This window comes from Ammospiza nelsoni, chromosome 4 (assembly GCF_027579445.1).
Source record: "Ammospiza nelsoni isolate bAmmNel1 chromosome 4, bAmmNel1.pri, whole genome shotgun sequence".
Classification (NCBI taxonomy): Eukaryota; Metazoa; Chordata; class Aves; order Passeriformes; family Passerellidae; genus Ammospiza; species Ammospiza nelsoni.
This window is the reverse complement of record NC_080636.1, coordinates 5,216,766-5,234,756: the sequence shown is the minus strand read 5'-3', so window position 1 is coordinate 5,234,756 and position 17,991 is coordinate 5,216,766. Positions and strand designations below refer to the sequence as shown.

The 17,991-nt window shown below is 39.3% G+C and overlaps 1 protein-coding gene across 1 annotated transcript in view; it reads left to right on the top strand.

The window, feature by feature from the left end:
- DDRGK1 (DDRGK domain containing 1) overlaps positions 1–16,273 on the top strand; it is a 46,174-nt gene extending 29,901 nt beyond the window's left edge. The window contains exons 5-9 of the mRNA XM_059470697.1: positions 5,590–5,712; positions 8,293–8,331; positions 11,341–11,397; positions 12,094–12,142; positions 14,680–16,273. Coding sequence (XP_059326680.1) covers positions 5,590–5,712; positions 8,293–8,331; positions 11,341–11,397; positions 12,094–12,142; positions 14,680–14,852 — 441 coding nt within the window. The 3' untranslated portion in view covers positions 14,853–16,273. The remainder of the gene's footprint in view (positions 1–5,589; positions 5,713–8,292; positions 8,332–11,340; positions 11,398–12,093; positions 12,143–14,679) is intronic.
- Positions 16,274–17,991: the final 1,718 nt, after the last annotated feature.

Below are 17,991 nucleotides of genomic sequence, written 5' to 3'. Positions count from 1 at the left end.
TTGAGCTCAGAAGGAACCTCAGTGACAAAATGTGGGGTTTGAGATCAAAAGGAACCTGAGTGCTCAAAATGTGGGGTTTGAAAGGTGGGTTTGAGCTCAAAAGGAACCTGAGTGCTCCAGTGTGGGGTTTGAGCTCAAAAGGAACCTGAGTGCTCAAATGTGGGGTTTGAGCTCAGAAGGGACCTGAGTACCAAAAATGTAGGGTTTGAAGGGTGGGTTTGGGCTCATATGTCAGGTTTGAAAGGTGGATTTGAACTCAGAAGGGACCTGAGTGCCAAAAATGTGGGGTTTGGGCTCAGAAGGGGCATGAGTGCCAAAAATGTGTGGTTTGAAAGGGGGGTTTGAGCTCAGAAGGAACCTCAGTGACAAAATGTGGGATTTGAGCTCAGAAGGAGCCTTAGTACCCAAAATGTGGGGTTTGGGCTCAGGAGGAACCTGAGTGCCCAAAAATTTAGGGTTTGAAAGGTGAGTGTGAGCTCAGGAGGAACCTGAGTGCCAAAATGTGGGGTCTGAAAGGTGAATTTTGAGCCCAGTGCCCTCTCTGTGCCTGGCTCAAGATCCTGGCCTCAGTTTGTGAGGAGACCCTGAGGGTCTGGAGGTGTTCCTGGGTTATTTGTGTGGACACATTTGAGTTTTGTGGGAATTCTGCTGCCTAAATTTGACCCTGCAGCTCCCACACAGCTGCTCCATGAGCACGTGAGAGAGGAGAGGGTTAGAGAGATGGTGAAACAAAAAATATTCTAAATAAATATAAATATTCTAAATAAATATAAATATTCTCAATAGATATGAATATTCTAAATAAATATATATAAAAATCTCCTAAATAAATATAAATATTCTAAATAAATATAAATAAATCTTCTAAAATAAATAGAAATATTCTAAATAAATATAAATAAATACTCCCAGCCATCCTGACAGTGCCAGGGTTCCCCTGCTCAGTCTCCACCTTGCTTCTCCCTGGGCACTTGTGCAAACTCATCTCTCCTCTTGCTCTGAACCAAGCTTTTAAATAAAATCCTTTTTTTTCCCTACAGATTGAATCCTAGGTGAATTTAGGTTGTAAAGCCTTTGAGGATCTTCATGAATTTTTAATTTTTAGATGGGAAAAAAAGGCAGCTGGAAATATTTTAATGTTCTGGAGAAAGCTACAAGCACCAGGAAGCTTTGAGGGCTGCCAAAGCAGTGGCTCAGAGCACCTGGAAATGCTCTGCTGAGCAAAATTCAGCATCTGGAAAACAAAATCCTGTTGGCAAAAGAGGGGCTGGTGGCTGAGTGTTCTGCTCTTCTGCCTTGTGTGGAATGGAAGTGCTGATAGGAACCTGCTGGGATATTTCCAGAAACTGCAAGGTGCTGTTTTTCAGGAGGGGAAGGAGCACAGGAAGGAGCTTTGTTCATTTTTTAGACCTTCCAGAAGCAGGAAAATGTGTTTTAGTTGTTGTTGCTCTCAGTGTCTTCTGATATTATCCTTTTTTTTTTTTTTTTGCAGAACCAGCTAGAAATTATTAACCAAAGCAACTTTGAGGCTTTGTGATTGGTTTTTTTTTCTTTATCCTCATTTCAAATCTTGCTGAATTACAACCTCTCTAATAGACCAGGGGAAGAACATTATTCTTGCCTTTCCAGGATCGAGATTAAATTTAATGCACTTACAAGAAAAGAACAATTGCTGTTGCTTCCAGATGAAATATGGTTTTGTTGTTCTTGGCATCTGGAGTGCGTGTAAAGGAAAAAATCTGCTGTTGGATTAATTGTTGTGGTGATGAATGACCCAAAAATGATCTTGTTGTGTCTCAGGAGCTTCCTCAGATCTGTAGATTTTTCATGAGATAGCAGTTTTAAAAAATGGATTTGGCTTTGCAGTTACACCAAGATCCTTTCAGTCCTGTTTTTCGCATTCTTGGATGTTGGCAGGATTCTTTCTGCTGACTTCCTGGGAATTTGATTTTTTTTTTTTACATTTATTTATATATATATTTATTTTTGCAGCTATTTCTATTTTTATATATATTTATATGCTTTTATATATTTATATATTTATATAAAAATAAAACTATGTTTTATATATTAATTATATTTTATATATTTATTTTATAGCTATAATTTTTATATATTTTATATATTTATATAAATATAAAACTACTTTATATGTTTTATATATTCTATTTTATATATTTTATATATATTTAGATATATTTAGATAAAAATGAAACTATTTTATATGTTTTATATAGTAATTCTATTTATATAAATTTTTATATCTATATATTTTTATATTTATATAGAAATAAAACTATTTCTATGTTTTATATATTAATTCTATTTTTATATATTTTATATGTTTATATTAAAAACTATTTTATATGTTTTATATATTTATTCTATTTATATAATATAATAATTTTTAGATATATTTAAATTAAAAGAGGACCAAATCCTTTCTTTTTTACCAAAATATGTTTTTTTAATATGGATAAATTTTCTATATACTGAATGACCTAATGACCTGTTTCTGTCTCTCTTGGTTTGTTTTTATTTAATGGAACAAATATTTACATTCCAGCTCCTTAAGGAAGCAATTCCCATATCTATGTCCAAGATATAGTATGGCAAGCATTTAGAAAATTTATTTATTTATATTTATATGTATTTTATATCTATATATTTTTATATCTATATAAAAATAAAACTATATGTTTTATATAGTAATTCTATGTATATAATATAATAATTTTTAATATCTTTAAATAAAAGCAGGACCAAACACTCTTTGTTTTTTATCAAAAGACATCTTTTTTTAATATGGATAAATTTGCTATAAACTGAATGACCTGTTCCTGTCTCTCTCGGTTTTTTCTTTAATGGAACAAATATTTACATTCCAGCTCCTTAAGGAAGCAATTCCCACATCAATGTCCGAGATATAGTATGGCAAGCATTTAGAAAATTTATTTATGTATATTTATATGTATTTTTATATCTATATCTATTTTTATATTTTTATAAAAACAAAACTCTTTTATGTGTTTTATATATTCTATTTATATAATATAATAAATTTTTTATATATTTAAATAAAAACAGGACCAAATACTTTCTTTTTTACCAAAATATATCTTTGTAAAATATGGATATATTTTCTATATACTGAATGACCTGTTCCTGTCTCTCCGTGTTTTTTCTTTAATGGAACAAATATTTACATTCCAGCTCCTTAAGGAAGCAATTCCCATATCTATGTCCAAGATATAGTATGGCAAGCATTTAGAAAATGTATTTATTTATATTTATATGTATTTTTATATCTATTTTTATATTTTTATAAAACCAAAACTCTTTTATGTGTTTTATATATTCTATTTATGTAATATAATAATTTTTTAATATATTTAAATAAAAACAGGACCAAATACTTTCTTTTTTACCAAAATACATCTTTGTAAAATATGGATATATTTTCTATATACTGAATGACCTGTTCCTGTCTCTCTCTGTTGTTTTTTCTATGGAACAAATATTTACATTCCAGCTCCTTAAGGAAGCAATTCCCACATCAATGTCCAAGATATAGTATGGCAAGCATTTAGAAAATTTATTTATTTATATTTATATGTATTTTTATATCTATATCTATTTTTATATTTTTATAAAAACAAAACTCTTTTATGTGTTTTATATATTCTATTTATATAATATAATAAATTTTTTATATATTTAAATAAAAACAGGACCAAATACTTTTTTTTTTACCAAAATACATTTTTTTTAATATGGATAAATATTCTATATACTGAAAATAATGGGAAACTGCAAATTTAGGAGCTCCCAGTAAAAACCTGTTCTTATTTAAAACATTTTCTAAGCAATCTGTCACATTCCCAATTAATCACAATTTTGATTTGTGAAGATGTGAATTCCACAGAACCAGGCATCACCATGTCACTGATGCTGGGCTTGGAGTTTTCTGGGCCAGAAAAGTCCAAAAAACTTTTATTGTGGCCTTGAAGGTTTTAATATTTATTTCAGGACAGGCTATGAAGTTTTTTTTTAAAGCCTGAAGCTTTTGTTTAACAAACAACATGTAAAAAATTCCTTTTATTAATACAATCATGCCTTGCCTCCTGTGCCTAAAACAGTTTATATTAAATAATTTAGGTATTATTTAATTTTATATATTATCCATGAGGGCACAGTTTGCTGGAAGAAAGGTTTTCTTAAGAAAGAGATTTTCCCTGAAAACTTGATTTTCCTGAGACTTTTACTCCCAATGTCCTGCAGTGGCAGAGCAGACCTGGGGCCAGGAACCAAAAATGTGAAAGTTGCATCAAAGTGCAGGGAGGGGCAGCTTTATTGTGGCCTTTAAAGCTTTAATATTTATTTCAGGGTCGGCCATGAAGTTTTTTTTATTGCAAATAACTAAAAGCTTAAGGCTTTTTAACAAACAAAAAGTAAAAGTAAAAAACTCCTTTTGTTAATACAATCACCTCCTGTGCCTAAACCACTTTATATAATAATTTAGATATTATTTAATTTTATATATTATCCATGTAGGAAGAAAGTTTTCATAAGAAAGAGGTTCTCCTTGAAAACTTGATTTTGCTTGAGACTTTTAGAGCTTCTCTCCACCAGTGCAATCCAGTGCTCCTTGTGAGCACTCCCAGTGGACTTTAAAGCTTTAATACTGATTGTTAATACAATCACCTCCTGTGCCTAAAATACTTTGTGTAATAATTTATATATTATTTCATTTTCTGTATTATCCATGTAGGAAGGAAGTTTTCATAAGATTTTCCTTGAAAACTTGATTTTACCTGAAACTTTCACAGCTTCTCTCCACCAGTGTAAATCCTTGTGAGCACTCCCAATGTCCTGCAGTGGCAGAGCAGACCTGGGGCCAGGAACCAAAAATGTGAAAGTTGCATCAAAGTGCAGGGAGGGGCAGCTTTATTGTGGCCTTTAAAGCTTTAATATTTATTTCAGGGTAGGCCATGAAGTTTTTTTATTGCCTAAAAGCCTGAAGCTTTTGTTTAACAAACAACATGTAAAAAACTCCTTTTGTTAATACAATCATGCCTTGCCTCCTGTGCCTGAAATACTTTATATAATACTTTATATATTATTTAATGTTATATATTTTCCATGTAGGAAGAAAGTTTTCACAAGATTTTCCTTGAAAACTTGATTTTACCTGAAACTCTCCACCAGTGTAATCCTTGTGAGCTCTCCCAGTGTCCTGCAGTGGCAGAGCAGACCTGGGGCCGGTTCTGCTTCAACCAAAAATGTGAATATTGCATCAGAGTGCAGGGAGGGGCAGGGACTTCCTGTGAGCAGAGCAGATTAATGCAAATGAAGCAGGCAGGTTGCTATTTAAGAGGTTTTCTGTCAGCTCTGCTAAGAACCAGCCCTGGCTGTGAGGTGGTCACTGCCTCAAGAGCGGCTTCTGAAATCGGTTGTGCCGTCAAGGGACAGCTTAAACTCATTTTTAAAACTTTTTATGTGCTGGCTGCAGAGGAAGGAGATGCTGCTTCACTTCAAACCTGGTTTGGGAAAGAGCAAACTTGACCACTTGTCATCTTTTCTGTCCAGGAAGAGGAAAAAAGGAAGGCAAAGGAAGAGGAGGAGAAGAGAGAATATGAAGAGTACCTGAAGCTGAAGGAGAGTTTTGTGGTTGAAGAGGAAGGGGTTGAAGAGTCAATGACAGAGGAGCAGGTATGTCAGGCTGGTTCTGCAGTTCCCCCTCTCCTGTTAGACTTGCTGCATTCTGTCTTGTTTAAAATGAAATTAAAAGTAGGAGTCAGCCAAAGGTTTTTGCTTGTGACAGCTAAATTGTGTCTGTGGCACAGGTTAACCCTGGAATATTTCCTGGGGAAGGCTGCTGTTCCTCATAGCAGGCCCCTACAGGGTATTTGAGTTCTGAGAGAACTTGCAGGAAATGAGTTCTGTCCTCCCTGTGTCTAAGAACTGAAATAAAACTCATCCTGGAATTCAGATTATCTCTCACTGTCAGCAGCTCTGCCTTACCCACAGAGACTGAGCCAGTGAAGCTGAATTTGGAGTTTGAAAGTGCCCACAGACCTTGGGGGCAATTATTTGGGTTTGGCTTTATTTTCTACACCAAGAGAGCTGCTGTGAATTCAAATTAAAAACCAAGCTCTTGTCTCTAAAGGCTTCTGATAAGGGAATATTCAGGACAAACTCACACTGCTGCTCCTGTGGCTGCCTGCAGAGCTGCTGGGGATGGTGGCTGAAATGTGATATTTGATATAAAATCACAGCAAACCTGAAAAAGTTTTGCTGTGGTGGGAGGCAGAATTCTTGTTTTGTCTGCTGAAAACCTGTTAGACACAATTTATTTGCTATCACATCTTGCAATTGCTCTTGGGTTGTAGCTGCCAATTTGAGCTGTCCAGTGCATTTCTGGGGAAGGATTTATTTCAGGGCCATGTGTGCATTTGCTGCTCTGCTGAAGAGACTCTGGAATTAAATGGATTTGCTTTAGTGTGACTGAGAGTGGCTTTGAGCACAGCAGATTGTGCCCAATGTCAAGCACCACTGACTCATTGCTGGTTCCCTTGATGGATCCCTTCCCATCAAGAAAAATTCCTCCATCACACCAGGATTAACAGCAAAAGTTCTGTCTGCTGATGGGGAATTGCAGTGAACAGCAAAAAATACACACTTTCATGGACAATTCCTTCAAAAATCTGTCCCTGTCCTGTTAGGAGATGAGATTATCCCTAAATGTTGCTGTGTTCCACTTTAAACACCTTTCAAACTGGAATGTGGTGATTGTCCATGTTCCTACAGCTGCCTGTCAAGGAGAAATTCATCTCCCTCCAGGTCAGAACAGAGAAGGTTTTAGGTTCCTCACCTCAGAGAGTTTGAGATGCCTGATGTCAGAACAGAGAAGGTTTTAGGTTCCTCACCTCAAAGAGTTTGAGATGCCTGCATCTTAACCTGAGATAATTTTAGTAGGGGTGTTAGGGGAGCTAGAACGTGAATTGCAGGTGATTTAAAAGTCACATTCAGAAATAATAACAGAGTACAGAGTTATTTGGAGGCAGCAGAAATGAGAAGGAAATGAAGCAGGCAGCCTGGCCTGGTGGTGGCTGAGGTTCTGAAGCATTTCAGTGTCCTGTTGGCAAAGCTGACTCTGCTGAAAATCACCTCCTGCCTCCAGAGCTCACCAGTTAATTAAGGCTGATTGATTCCTGGGGTTCCAGAGTAACCTGATCTCCTTTTAGCTGCAATGCACAATGTTTGCATTGCCTCTGCTCGCTGCATTTCAGGTGCATGGCTCTGAAATGCTTGAGCCTCCCCAGGTGCTGTGCAGCTGTGCTGCCCTTGGCCAGCTGCAGCTCCTGAGTCACTCTGGGTTTTCCTCTGCACAGAATGTCCTGGGTGTGTGATTTAATGATGCTTTAACTCTCCCAGATGTGGTTATTTCAGGGTATTTATGATGTAAAGAATAAAAAATTGGATTATAACCTTTTGGGAAATATTTAAATTGTACCTGAGCCACATTCTTTCTCAAAAAATACCTGTCAGAAATCCCTTGTGAAGATCAAATGTAGATTATTTTTCTTCCCAGGTCAGTATCTCAGTGTGTGTAGTTAAAACTTGGGAATTATGCAATTTAAACACTTTTAGAGTATTTATCTTCAGCATGATATCTTGATGCATTTAATGCTCATTAAATACTTAAATTGTACCTGAGCCATATTCTGTCTCGAAAATACCTGTCAGAAATCGCTTGTGAAGATTAAATCTAGATTATTTGACTTCCCAGTTCAATATCTCGGTGTGTGTAGTTAAAACTAAAGAATTATGCAATCTAAAGACTTCTATAGTATTTTTCCTCAGCAAGTTTTTGGTGCATTTAATGCTCATGAAATACTTAAATTGTACCTGAGCCCCTTGTAAAGATTAAATCTAGATTATTTTTCTTCTCAGTTCAATATATCAGTGTGTGTAGTTAAAATTTAGGAATTATGCAATCTGAACACTTCTATAGTATTTATCCTCAGCAAGTTTTTGATGCATTTAATGCTCATGAAGTACTTAAATTGTACCTGAGCCACATTCTTTCTCAAAAAATACCTGTCAGAAATCCTTTGTGAAGATTCAATCTAGATTATTTTACTTCCCAGTTCAATATCTCAGTGTGTATAGTTAAAACTAAAGAATTATGCAATTTAAAAACTTTTATAGTATTTATACTTAGCAAGTTTTTGATGCATTTAATGCTTATAAATCCAAAATTAAAATTGTTTTCCTCTCTGTCTCCAGTCTCGCAGCTTCCTCATGGAATTCCTGGAATATGTTAAGGTAAGGTGCCTTTGGTTTTTCTCCTTAGATGGTGTGAAATACCTTCTGTCACAATCTTTACTTCCTCTTTCATTTATTTAAATATTCAACAAGTAACAAAAGCGATCCCTTCGGTAAGTGTTATTTACTGAACCAGCACAAACACAATTATCTAAAATAATTTAATTCCAGCTGGGTCCTGGCTTTTGGGGCAGGATGTGGCCTGGTGGATCTCCCTCAGAGTTTATAGAAGCAATATTTGCTGTGGATTGGGATTTTTTGGGGCATTCAGGCTTTTTTGTTTGTGAGCATCAGCCACTGATTTAAAAACAGTTTAAAAAGAGGAAGGAGAGCTGCTGTACCTGGAGGGTGGTTTGGAGCCTCCAACACTGGAACTGGAAAGCTCAACCCAACTTTTCTTGTGATTCCTTCACTTTTTTTTTCTATCCATGCAGCTTCCAGTGGTTTTTTGTGTTCAGGAGAGCACTTTAAGAAGCAGCTGCCTTGTTTTAACCAGGGTGTGTCAGTCTCCCTTCCCTCCCATTGTGTGGCTGGGTGTTTAAAACCTGGGCTGTGCTCATTTGTGCTTTTGATCTGTGAGGGCAAATTGCTGTATCAAAGGTCAGATGCATTTTTCTCCTCTCACTCCAACACTGGCATGCAAATCTTTTTTCCTAATGAATCCCTTTCTTCTTTTACTGGAATCTGAACTATCAGGATGTGTGACCTGTGTGAAAGGCTTCTCCAGCAAACAAATCACTTGCTGCTAGTATCACTTGAGCTGCTAATCATTTTCTGTTCCAAAATCTCACATTTTGCACGTCCATTATCCCAGCAAAACCATGAATTTACAGCAGATTTATCTCCTGGAGTTAGAGATTTGCCTCATGGATAATTCTCCTTGGGGAGTCCTTTGGAAGTTCTGGACAGGAGCTCAGAGCAGAGCCCTGCAAAACTCTGCTAGGCTGCTCTCTGCTTCTCCTTCACTTCTGTAGGTAAAAAAAGGAAATTCCAGTGTCCCTTGGGATCTTCCACAAGCACTGGGAGCTTTCCATGGCATGACACAGACTCTGCCCATTGCCCCTGGGGTTGTGGTGGATGGACCAGATCAGTCACAAACTCCCAGCTGAGTGTTTCAGCACAAAATTCTCTATCAGTCACTTCATCTTGACGTCAGAGAAATTAAACTTGGGCTGGAAACCCAAGTCTGAATATTTGACACCTGATTTCCTCTGCAGAGCTGAGCTGCAGAAATGGGGCATTGCTTTCTTTCTCAAGTTTTAAGTATTTTTCTTTAATCTTGAGATTGTGCTTAGTGTATAGATTATGTATTGCCCTCATCTTCTGTTCTGTTCACAGAAACCATTGACAGGAAACAGTGCTGAGCTGCTCGTAGCTGTCAGGAAAAAAAAATGTATAAATTAAGAGGAATTGGCTTTTTTTTTTTAAGTAAAATTGAATTTAGCTCTTCTGCTGAATAATTTCTTATATTTCTTATGCTGGTATCATTGACTGGAGATAGCTTACCCTGTGCTTCATTCTTAAGGGTGTTGGGAGCAAAATGCAGCCTCTTGCTGAGTACAGCAGCAGCATCACCCCTAAAATGAAATTAATTCAGGAAAATACGGATTTTTTTTTGTTGCTGAAGGGAAGCTAAGCCTGTCTCTAGAACATGATGCATGTGGAGAAGTGTTTTATTCCCTTGGGACCTCATGTTGTCGTATTCCAGAGTGTGGGGGTGCACCCTCATCCCACCCCCTTGGGCTCTCATTCCCAGCAGGATCTGTCTTGGAGAGCTTCCATAAACTTGGTCATTGAAGGGAAATATCTTTAAGGGAAGGTTTAAGTCCTGTTTCTCCTGTTGATGTGGCTTTGCACCAACCCCCCCAGTCCCTTTAAAAGAAGATGTGACGAATGTTGGCAGTTCCCAGCTCTGAGAACTGAATTCCATGGACTGGTTCCAGTTCCATGTGTTCAGTCCATGGTATTCAGTTCTCTAGCTTGGCTGCATCAGACTTCACAGCTGCTAAATCTGTGTGTGCCTTCCTTTTGGGTCTGGTTTCATTAATGAAAAATATTCATCTATTTCAGCCTCTCTTGATTTCTTCAGTGGCCTCCCAGTATGCTCTCAAGACCAGAAACAAAGGATTTTATTGTTTGAAGCATTTTAATTTGTTACTGGAGATGCAGCTCCTGTGGCTGTACATAAATGGATTTTAGGAATGTAAACCTGAATATTAACTGAGCTTTCCAACACTTTTGTCTTTCCCAAGCTCCTTACAAACACTGCATCCTTTTGCAGCTAAACAGATGAGTTCCTAAAACTTTGGCAGAGAAGAAAACAGGAACCAGGTAGCTCCAGACAAGCCCTGCAGGTGTTTTCTCTGGAGCTACAGAGAAGCACAAAACCAGATGGGAGCAGTGGTGGCTGTGCCTTGACTGAGAAAAGCTGCAGGAAGAATCTGTCAGAAAGCAAAATGACAATGTGCAGTTCCAGCACTGACAATTTTAATAAGGTGTTGGCTTGCTTAGGAAGATTATTATGGCATTAATACACATGGCATCAGTAAAACAGAACTAAAGCACTTAATGCTGCCAGTCTTGCCTGGGTTTTATGTAAGTGCTGATACACACCAGTGATGGTTTTAAAAGCTGCTTTGAAACATCCCTGAAAGAAGAAAGGGATGTTGATAAAACACTCTGGAAATTAAAGGCAGCAGCTGAGAAACTCAGGAGGTGGAGGAGCAGAGTCCTTGTGCTCATCCCAGCGTGAGGAAAAGTCCAGGATCAATCAAGGCTGGCAGATGGGTTTAGCCTTGCCCTAAGTGGGTCAGAGCACTCAGTTTTTCCAGAGCTCCCTGCTTTAGGTAACCTCAGAGTTTTTCATCACAGGAAAGTGCTTACTAGGAAAAGTTACTAAAAGGAACAGGTTCTGCTTCGTCTGATTAATGCATTTTTTTATTGGAATGGAAAAAAATAAATAATCCCAGCTTGCTCATTCATCAGCTTAACTCTTGTTTGTCTCCACAGAAAACAAAAGTTATCCAGCTGGAGGACATGGCTTCACATCTGGGTTTAAGGACACAGGTAAAAAAAAGATAAAAAAATTACTTTCGGGGTGGAAGTGCTAATTTTTGCTGGGCCCCTGCTTCCCTCTTAAACCAGAACTCCATTTGAGTGTGCAGTGGGTTACTTACAGGAATTTATCTACTTAAAATCTAAATTACAATTGCCTTCTGCAGTCATACAACAACAAGAAAGAGAGGTAGACATGTAGAAACCAACACTTAAGGTGCAGTGGAACTGCATGCTTGGAGTAACTGTAGAGTAAACCCAGCCATAAATTCAACAAGTTGTTGCTTTGGGTTGCTAGGAGAGGTTTGCTCCTAAAAGGAGCAGGAAAAGATACAAAAAATGTGGAATTTTTGAGCAAGGACCTTGGAGAAAGGACCTCAGTGCTTCATGGAACTACATGGCTCTGCACAGCCTTTCCAGGGAAGATTCCTGTAACCCCTGCTCCTTGAAACAGCCAAGTAATGGCAATAAAAGTCTCTTTTAAGGGGTAGGGAATTTAATTTGGACATCCCAAAATACAAAAAAAAAAAAAAAAAAAAAAAAATTACCCCTTTAAGACCAAAGGGCTGATTCCATCTCTCTTTGTGGGAGTTCTGAATTCCTTAACCCTGAGGGGTTCCAAGGTAAACCTCTGGAGTTGATCTGAGTGTGAAATGGTTTTTGCTTCCCTTTTGATCAGTCTGTTACTCCTTTTTCCCTTCTGCACAGGATGCAATCAACAGAATCCAGGAGCTGATGGCAGATGGCACCCTGACAGGTGACAGCCAAAGCACAAAGGGGATCTTCCTGTAGCTGCTGGTGCAGAAAATGCTTCCCTGTGGCAGAGACAGAATTCCAGTGCCATTCCTGCTCTGAGGATCTAGTAGGACTTGATAGCTAGATTTTTATATTTTATTTATTTACCCATCTGCTGAAGGCCTTTTGGGCTTGCTGAGCAGCCAGCTGCAGATGGGTTTTTATATTTTATATTTTATTTATAAGGATCTAGTAGGATCTAGTTTTGTAAGTTTAATCTAGTTTAATCTATTTATAATTTTAATCTACATATTTTAATTATAATAATTAAAATGAATAATCTGTATATTTAATCTATTTACAATTTGATCTATAAATATAATCTATAAATTTGATCTATATATAAGAGTCTAGTTCTAAGGATCTAGTAGGACCTGATAGCTAGATTTTTATATTTTATTTATTTACCCATCTGCTGAAGGCCTTTTGGGCTTGCTGAGCAGCCAGCTGCAGATGGGTTTTTATATCTTGTATTTTATTTATAAGGATCTAGTAGGATCTAGTTTTGTTAGTTTAATCTATTTTAATCTATTTATAATTTAAATATATATATTTTTTTAATTTTAATAATTTAAATTTAATAATTTTAATCTATCTAGTTTAATCCATTTATAAAGATCTAGTTCTCAGGATCTAGTAGGACCTGCTAGGTAGATTTTTATTTTATATTTTATTTATTTACCCATCTGCTGAAGGTCTTTTGGTGTTGCTGAGCAGCCAGCTGCATGCAAATGGGTTTCTATATTTTACATTTTATTTATAAGGATCTAGTAGAATCTACCTTTATAAATTTAATCTATTTTAATCTATCTTGTTTAATCTATTTATAACTTTATATATTTTAAATTTTAATTATTTAAATTTAATCATTTTAATATATATTTCATCTATTTATATTTTAATCTGTAAGTTTAATCTATCTAATTTAATCTATTTATAAGAATCTAGTTCTAAGGATCTAGTAGGATCTGCTAGCTTGATTTTTTTTTTTTTTTTTTTTTTTTTACCCATCTGCTGAAGGCCTTTTGGGCTTGCTGAGCAGCCAGCTGCTGATGGGTTTTTATATTTTATATTTTATTTATAAGGATCTGATAGGATCTAGTTTTGTAGGTTTAATCTATTTTAATCTATCTAGTATAATCTATGTATAAAGATCTAGTTCTAAGGGTCTAGTAGGACTTGATAGCTAGATTTATATTTTATATTTTAGTTATTTACCCATCTGCTGAAGGTCTTTGCTGAGCAGCCAGCTGCAAATGGGTTTTTATATTTTATATTTTATTTATAAGGATCTAGTAGGATCTAGTTTTATAAATTTAATCTGTTTTAATCTATCTAGTTTAATCTATTTATAATTTTAATCTATATATTTTTAATTCTAATAATTTAAATTTAATAATTTTAATCTATCTAGTTTAATCTATTTATAAGGATCTAGTTCTAAGGATCTAGTAGGACCAGCTAGCTAGATTTATATTTTCTATTTTATTTATTTACCCATCTACTGAAGGCCTTTCGGGCTTGCTGAGCAGCCAGCTGCACATGGGGCCTTCTGAAATCTGAATTTGAGAGGATCTCAAACTGGGATGATTTGGGGTGGTTTCCAAGCTGTGGAGACCCTTTCAAATGCCCTAAAGATGCTTGGAATGCAGGGAGGAGGAGGATGTGTGCTGTCCAAAGGCGGGGAGGCTCTTCCTCAGTGGAATACAAAAAGCCAGAGTTCCGTTCTCAGTCTGGCTGAGCCACAGGAGTGTGGGAGCTGAGCTGCATTCCCTTCAGAGGGGAAGCTGGAAAGGCTGAGCTGGGCCCCACAAGGACCTTCGTGCTCTGCTTTTCTCCACCAGCTGCCTCAGCTGGGAACATGAGCACCAGAAAAACAGGGTTAGGATGGGGAAGGGTCTGGAGAGGAATCCATGTGAGGAGCGGCTCAGGGCACTTGGCTTGAGGGGAGATTCATCAAATTCTGCAGCTTCCAACCCAGGGGCAGCTCTGATCTCTGCTCTGTGTGACAGGGACAGGACCCAGGGAATGGCTGGAGCTGGGTCAGGGAGATTCATGGAGATCAGGAAAGGTTCTTCCCCCTAGAGGGTGCTGGGCACTACCTCAAATCGGCCAAAGCTCCAGGAGAGTTTGGACACCACTCCCAGGGATGCCCAGGGTGGGATTGTTGGGTGTCTGTGCAGGACCAGGAGCTGGATCAGTGATCCTGGTGGGTCCCATCCAGCTCAGGACACTCTGGGATCCCTGCAGCAGCTGCTGTGGAGCTCCCAGCCAGCTGTTCTCAGTGCCAGAACTTTTCCTTTGAGCAAAAGGAGCATTCCCAGGGCTCTGGGCTGCTGCTCCAGCTCCCAGCAGTGGCCAGAAAATAAAATCCTGCCTGGCCTAGGCGGCTGGATGGGATGTTCCTGCTGCCTCAGCAGCTGGAACATCCCTTCCCAAAGCAGTGAGTGATGCCTGGGGAGGTGAGGGGAGCCTCTCAGTGCTGTGTTTGCCCTGCAGGTGTGATTGATGACAGGGGAAAGTTCATCTACATCACAGCAGAGGAGATGGCAGCCGTGGCGCAGTACATCAAGCAGCGAGGCCGAGTGTCCATTGCAGAGCTGGCCCAGGCCAGCAACTCCCTCATCAACCTCCAGCCTGACAGCAGAGCTGTGGCTCCCACCCTGGCCTGAGACACACACACTGCAGGAGTTGAAGCTCTTAACGAGTAAAGCACATAATTAAAGGCAAATGAGAAGCTCCCAGGGCCGTTGGGGGTGCCTGAAGGTAGGATGATGTTCTTCTGAAGCACCAGCTGCAAACTCTAAGGTTTTGCTTTTCCTTCTGTTAGAACGGCTGTTAAATAGTAAAAAATGATTGTACAAGAGGCTGGCCAGGAGGTCAAACACTGGTGCACCTGTAGCCAAAAAGATCAGTAATTTATCCCCTGGCAGCCAGTCTCATGTTGCTATAAACAAATTTATTGTTGTTTGCAGATTCTGATGTCTGTATCAAATTATTTGGGATTGTTTGCATTTAGGATTCTCCAGGCTTGCTCTGCACTGTGGAGCTGTTTAACTTTGTGATGGACACAGGTTTGTTTGCATTCAGGATTCTCCAGGCTTGCTCTGCGCTATGGAGCTGTTTAACTTTGTGATGGACACAGCATGGGCTGCTGTACCCAGATTGGAAGGAAAGAGTAAAAAAAAAAAAACTAAAAGTGTGTCTTTGTTCTTGCTGAAATATATCCTGAAACCCTGGAGAGAATGGTTGCTCTGTTCAAAATTCCAGGGGCTATTTCAGGAACCCTTTGCTATATAAATATGTTTTCCTTGGTTTATGTAACATGAGAAGTTTGCTTGCAGACAAGCTGCATCATTTCCCTGTGGCCAAGAGACAGAAACCCCTCCAGGGAAGGGCTGAGTGGCCTCATTTATTTATTTATTGTGCAGGCCAGTGCTGCTGATACCAACCAGATCTTGGTGATTCATCCTTTGAAGTCAGAGCCAGCTCAGAAGGCCTCAGACACCCCCACCCCTTGGCCTCTGTGTGCTGCAGGTCTGGGGGTTTTTCAATAAAAACTTCAGACACTCTGAGTCATGCGATTAATGTTCCAAGTTAATGATTATTAGTGCATTAATTGTATGGGTCAGTGTATTTCCTGCATAAGAATATTTATTTTTTCAATCATTCATTTATTCTCCTGTCTAAAATCAACAGAATTTATGTGGATGAACAGTAACTGGGGAGGACAAGAGGTTTTGTCCCTGCCAAATTTAGAGGTAACTTGAGCAGACTAAAAGCCACCTTATCAGTGGGATGAGACAGCAGTAAAACAATGGAAGGAAACATTCCCTTTTCATTTCTGCACTGCTGCTGGGTGTCAGAGTGCAGGAGAGTGGAGTTCCACCAGCACCACGTGTTGGTGTGAAAGATCAGCACATCCTGAGTGCTCTGCAACCACAGCCAGAAAAGAGGTTATTTAGCATTTGAGGTTTGTAAAGTCTCTTTCTTAAGGATTGCGTATTAAATTTTTAAAAAATATTTGGGTTTGCCATTATTTTTTGTTCTGTCTTAAACTATTCTTGTAATAAAATTGACAATATTGAAAGAATTGCAGAGGTTTGAAAGGTTTGTTAGAAATGGGCAGGACACGACTGTGAGCTCTGCCAGCAGCTGCTCTGCCCTCCTTATCCTCTTCCTCCATTTCCATTCCTGTTCTTTTCACCCAGCACTCAGGAAAACTCAATTTTCTCTCATTTTGTGGGTGCTCTGCATGTGAATGGTGAGGATTTACATGAGCCAGGAGAAAATAATGTAGGTAACAAAAAACACGAGTGGGGCTTCTATCTCTGCTGAAAACTCCTGTGGAACAAGCTCTGGTGTGCCTTGAAGGAATTGTTGCACCTCTGTGAGATTCCTCAGTGGCTGCAGGAGGTGAGGACAGCTGGGTGTTGGTGCACTGTCCCTGGGGAACAGCCACCACTAAAAACTGCAGCTCTGCTTTCTGTTAAAGGAATGTTTTGGTGTTTTCTAGGAATTCATATCCAAAGTCCCAGCAGTCCCAGCTGAAAGTCTGGACCACAGTTGCTTCAGGCCATTTGTTTGGATGGGTTATAAATGAGGCAGTTCAAATCTAAACTGCTCTTTCAGTGTGTCTGTGGAAGTCGAGGGGGAAGAAATTCAGAGCTGTGCCCCCAAAATGACTTCACTGGCTGAACTCAAAACACAAGTTCAATATATCCCCAAGAGACATGTCCTGGTTTAGGACAAATTAGGGGAAATCTCCAAAAGGGAGCCCCCCAAACAAAACAAACCTCCAACCACCCCTCCCCCAACACCGGGTTCGGGAAGGAATTTCTCGGAGGAGCAAAGTGGAAAACAAAACCTATTTATTTACAAGTAACAAAAGAACACTCCCCAACACAAGAAAAGAAAAGAAACCAGACTGTGTTGTGAGGGCGCCAGGCTTCTCTTGCAAGCTCCAGGTGTCCTGGACGTCTCAGGTCCGGAGCCGGTCCAGTATCTTCAGGGGAGGGTAAGAAAGAGGGAACAAAAGAAAAGGAAAAAAAACAGCGCAGAAAGCAAGCAAGCAAAGCGGCTAGCCAAGCCAAGCAGCCAAAAGCAAAAAGGCCTGGTCAAACACTCCCTCCTCTCTTCCCCGCCCCGCCGCAGCAAGACGGCCGGGGTGGGGGGAAGAGAGAAAAGGCACAGCTGCCAGACACAACACACGATATTGGGATAAAGGCTGTCAACCCACGACGGACACCAGATGGGAAAAGAGTTGTTCCCTCCCTGCTGGCACGGGAACAGGGACACCCCTGGGTGTCCTGGCTCACTTGGGAGTTGTCCCCAGTGTCCCTGGTGAGGATTGGTGGCTGAGGGTGCTGGGGGAGAGGTGGAACAATCTGGGGGTACTGGGATGCTCTTCTCTCCTAATAAACCCCAGGACTGGGTGCTAAACTTCATCTCCCTCCAGCCTTCCAGGGCCTGAGGCTCCAGGAGAGCTGGAGAGGGACTGGGGACAAGAGATGGAGGGACAGGACACAGGGAATGGACCTAAACTGCCAGAGTTTGGGATATTGGGGAGAAATCCTTCCCTGAGAGGGTGGGCAGGCCCTGGCACAGGGTGCCCAGAGCAGCTGTGGCTGCCCCTGGATCCCTGGAAGTGCCCAAGGCCAGGTTGGATGTGGCTTGGAGCAACCTGGGACAGTGGGAGGTGTCCCTGCCCATGGTTGGGGTGGCACTGGATGGGATTTAAGGTCTCTTCCCAAACCATTCTGTGGTCTCAAGCCATGAATTTTCTCACTTTTACCCCAATTCCCTCCTTAT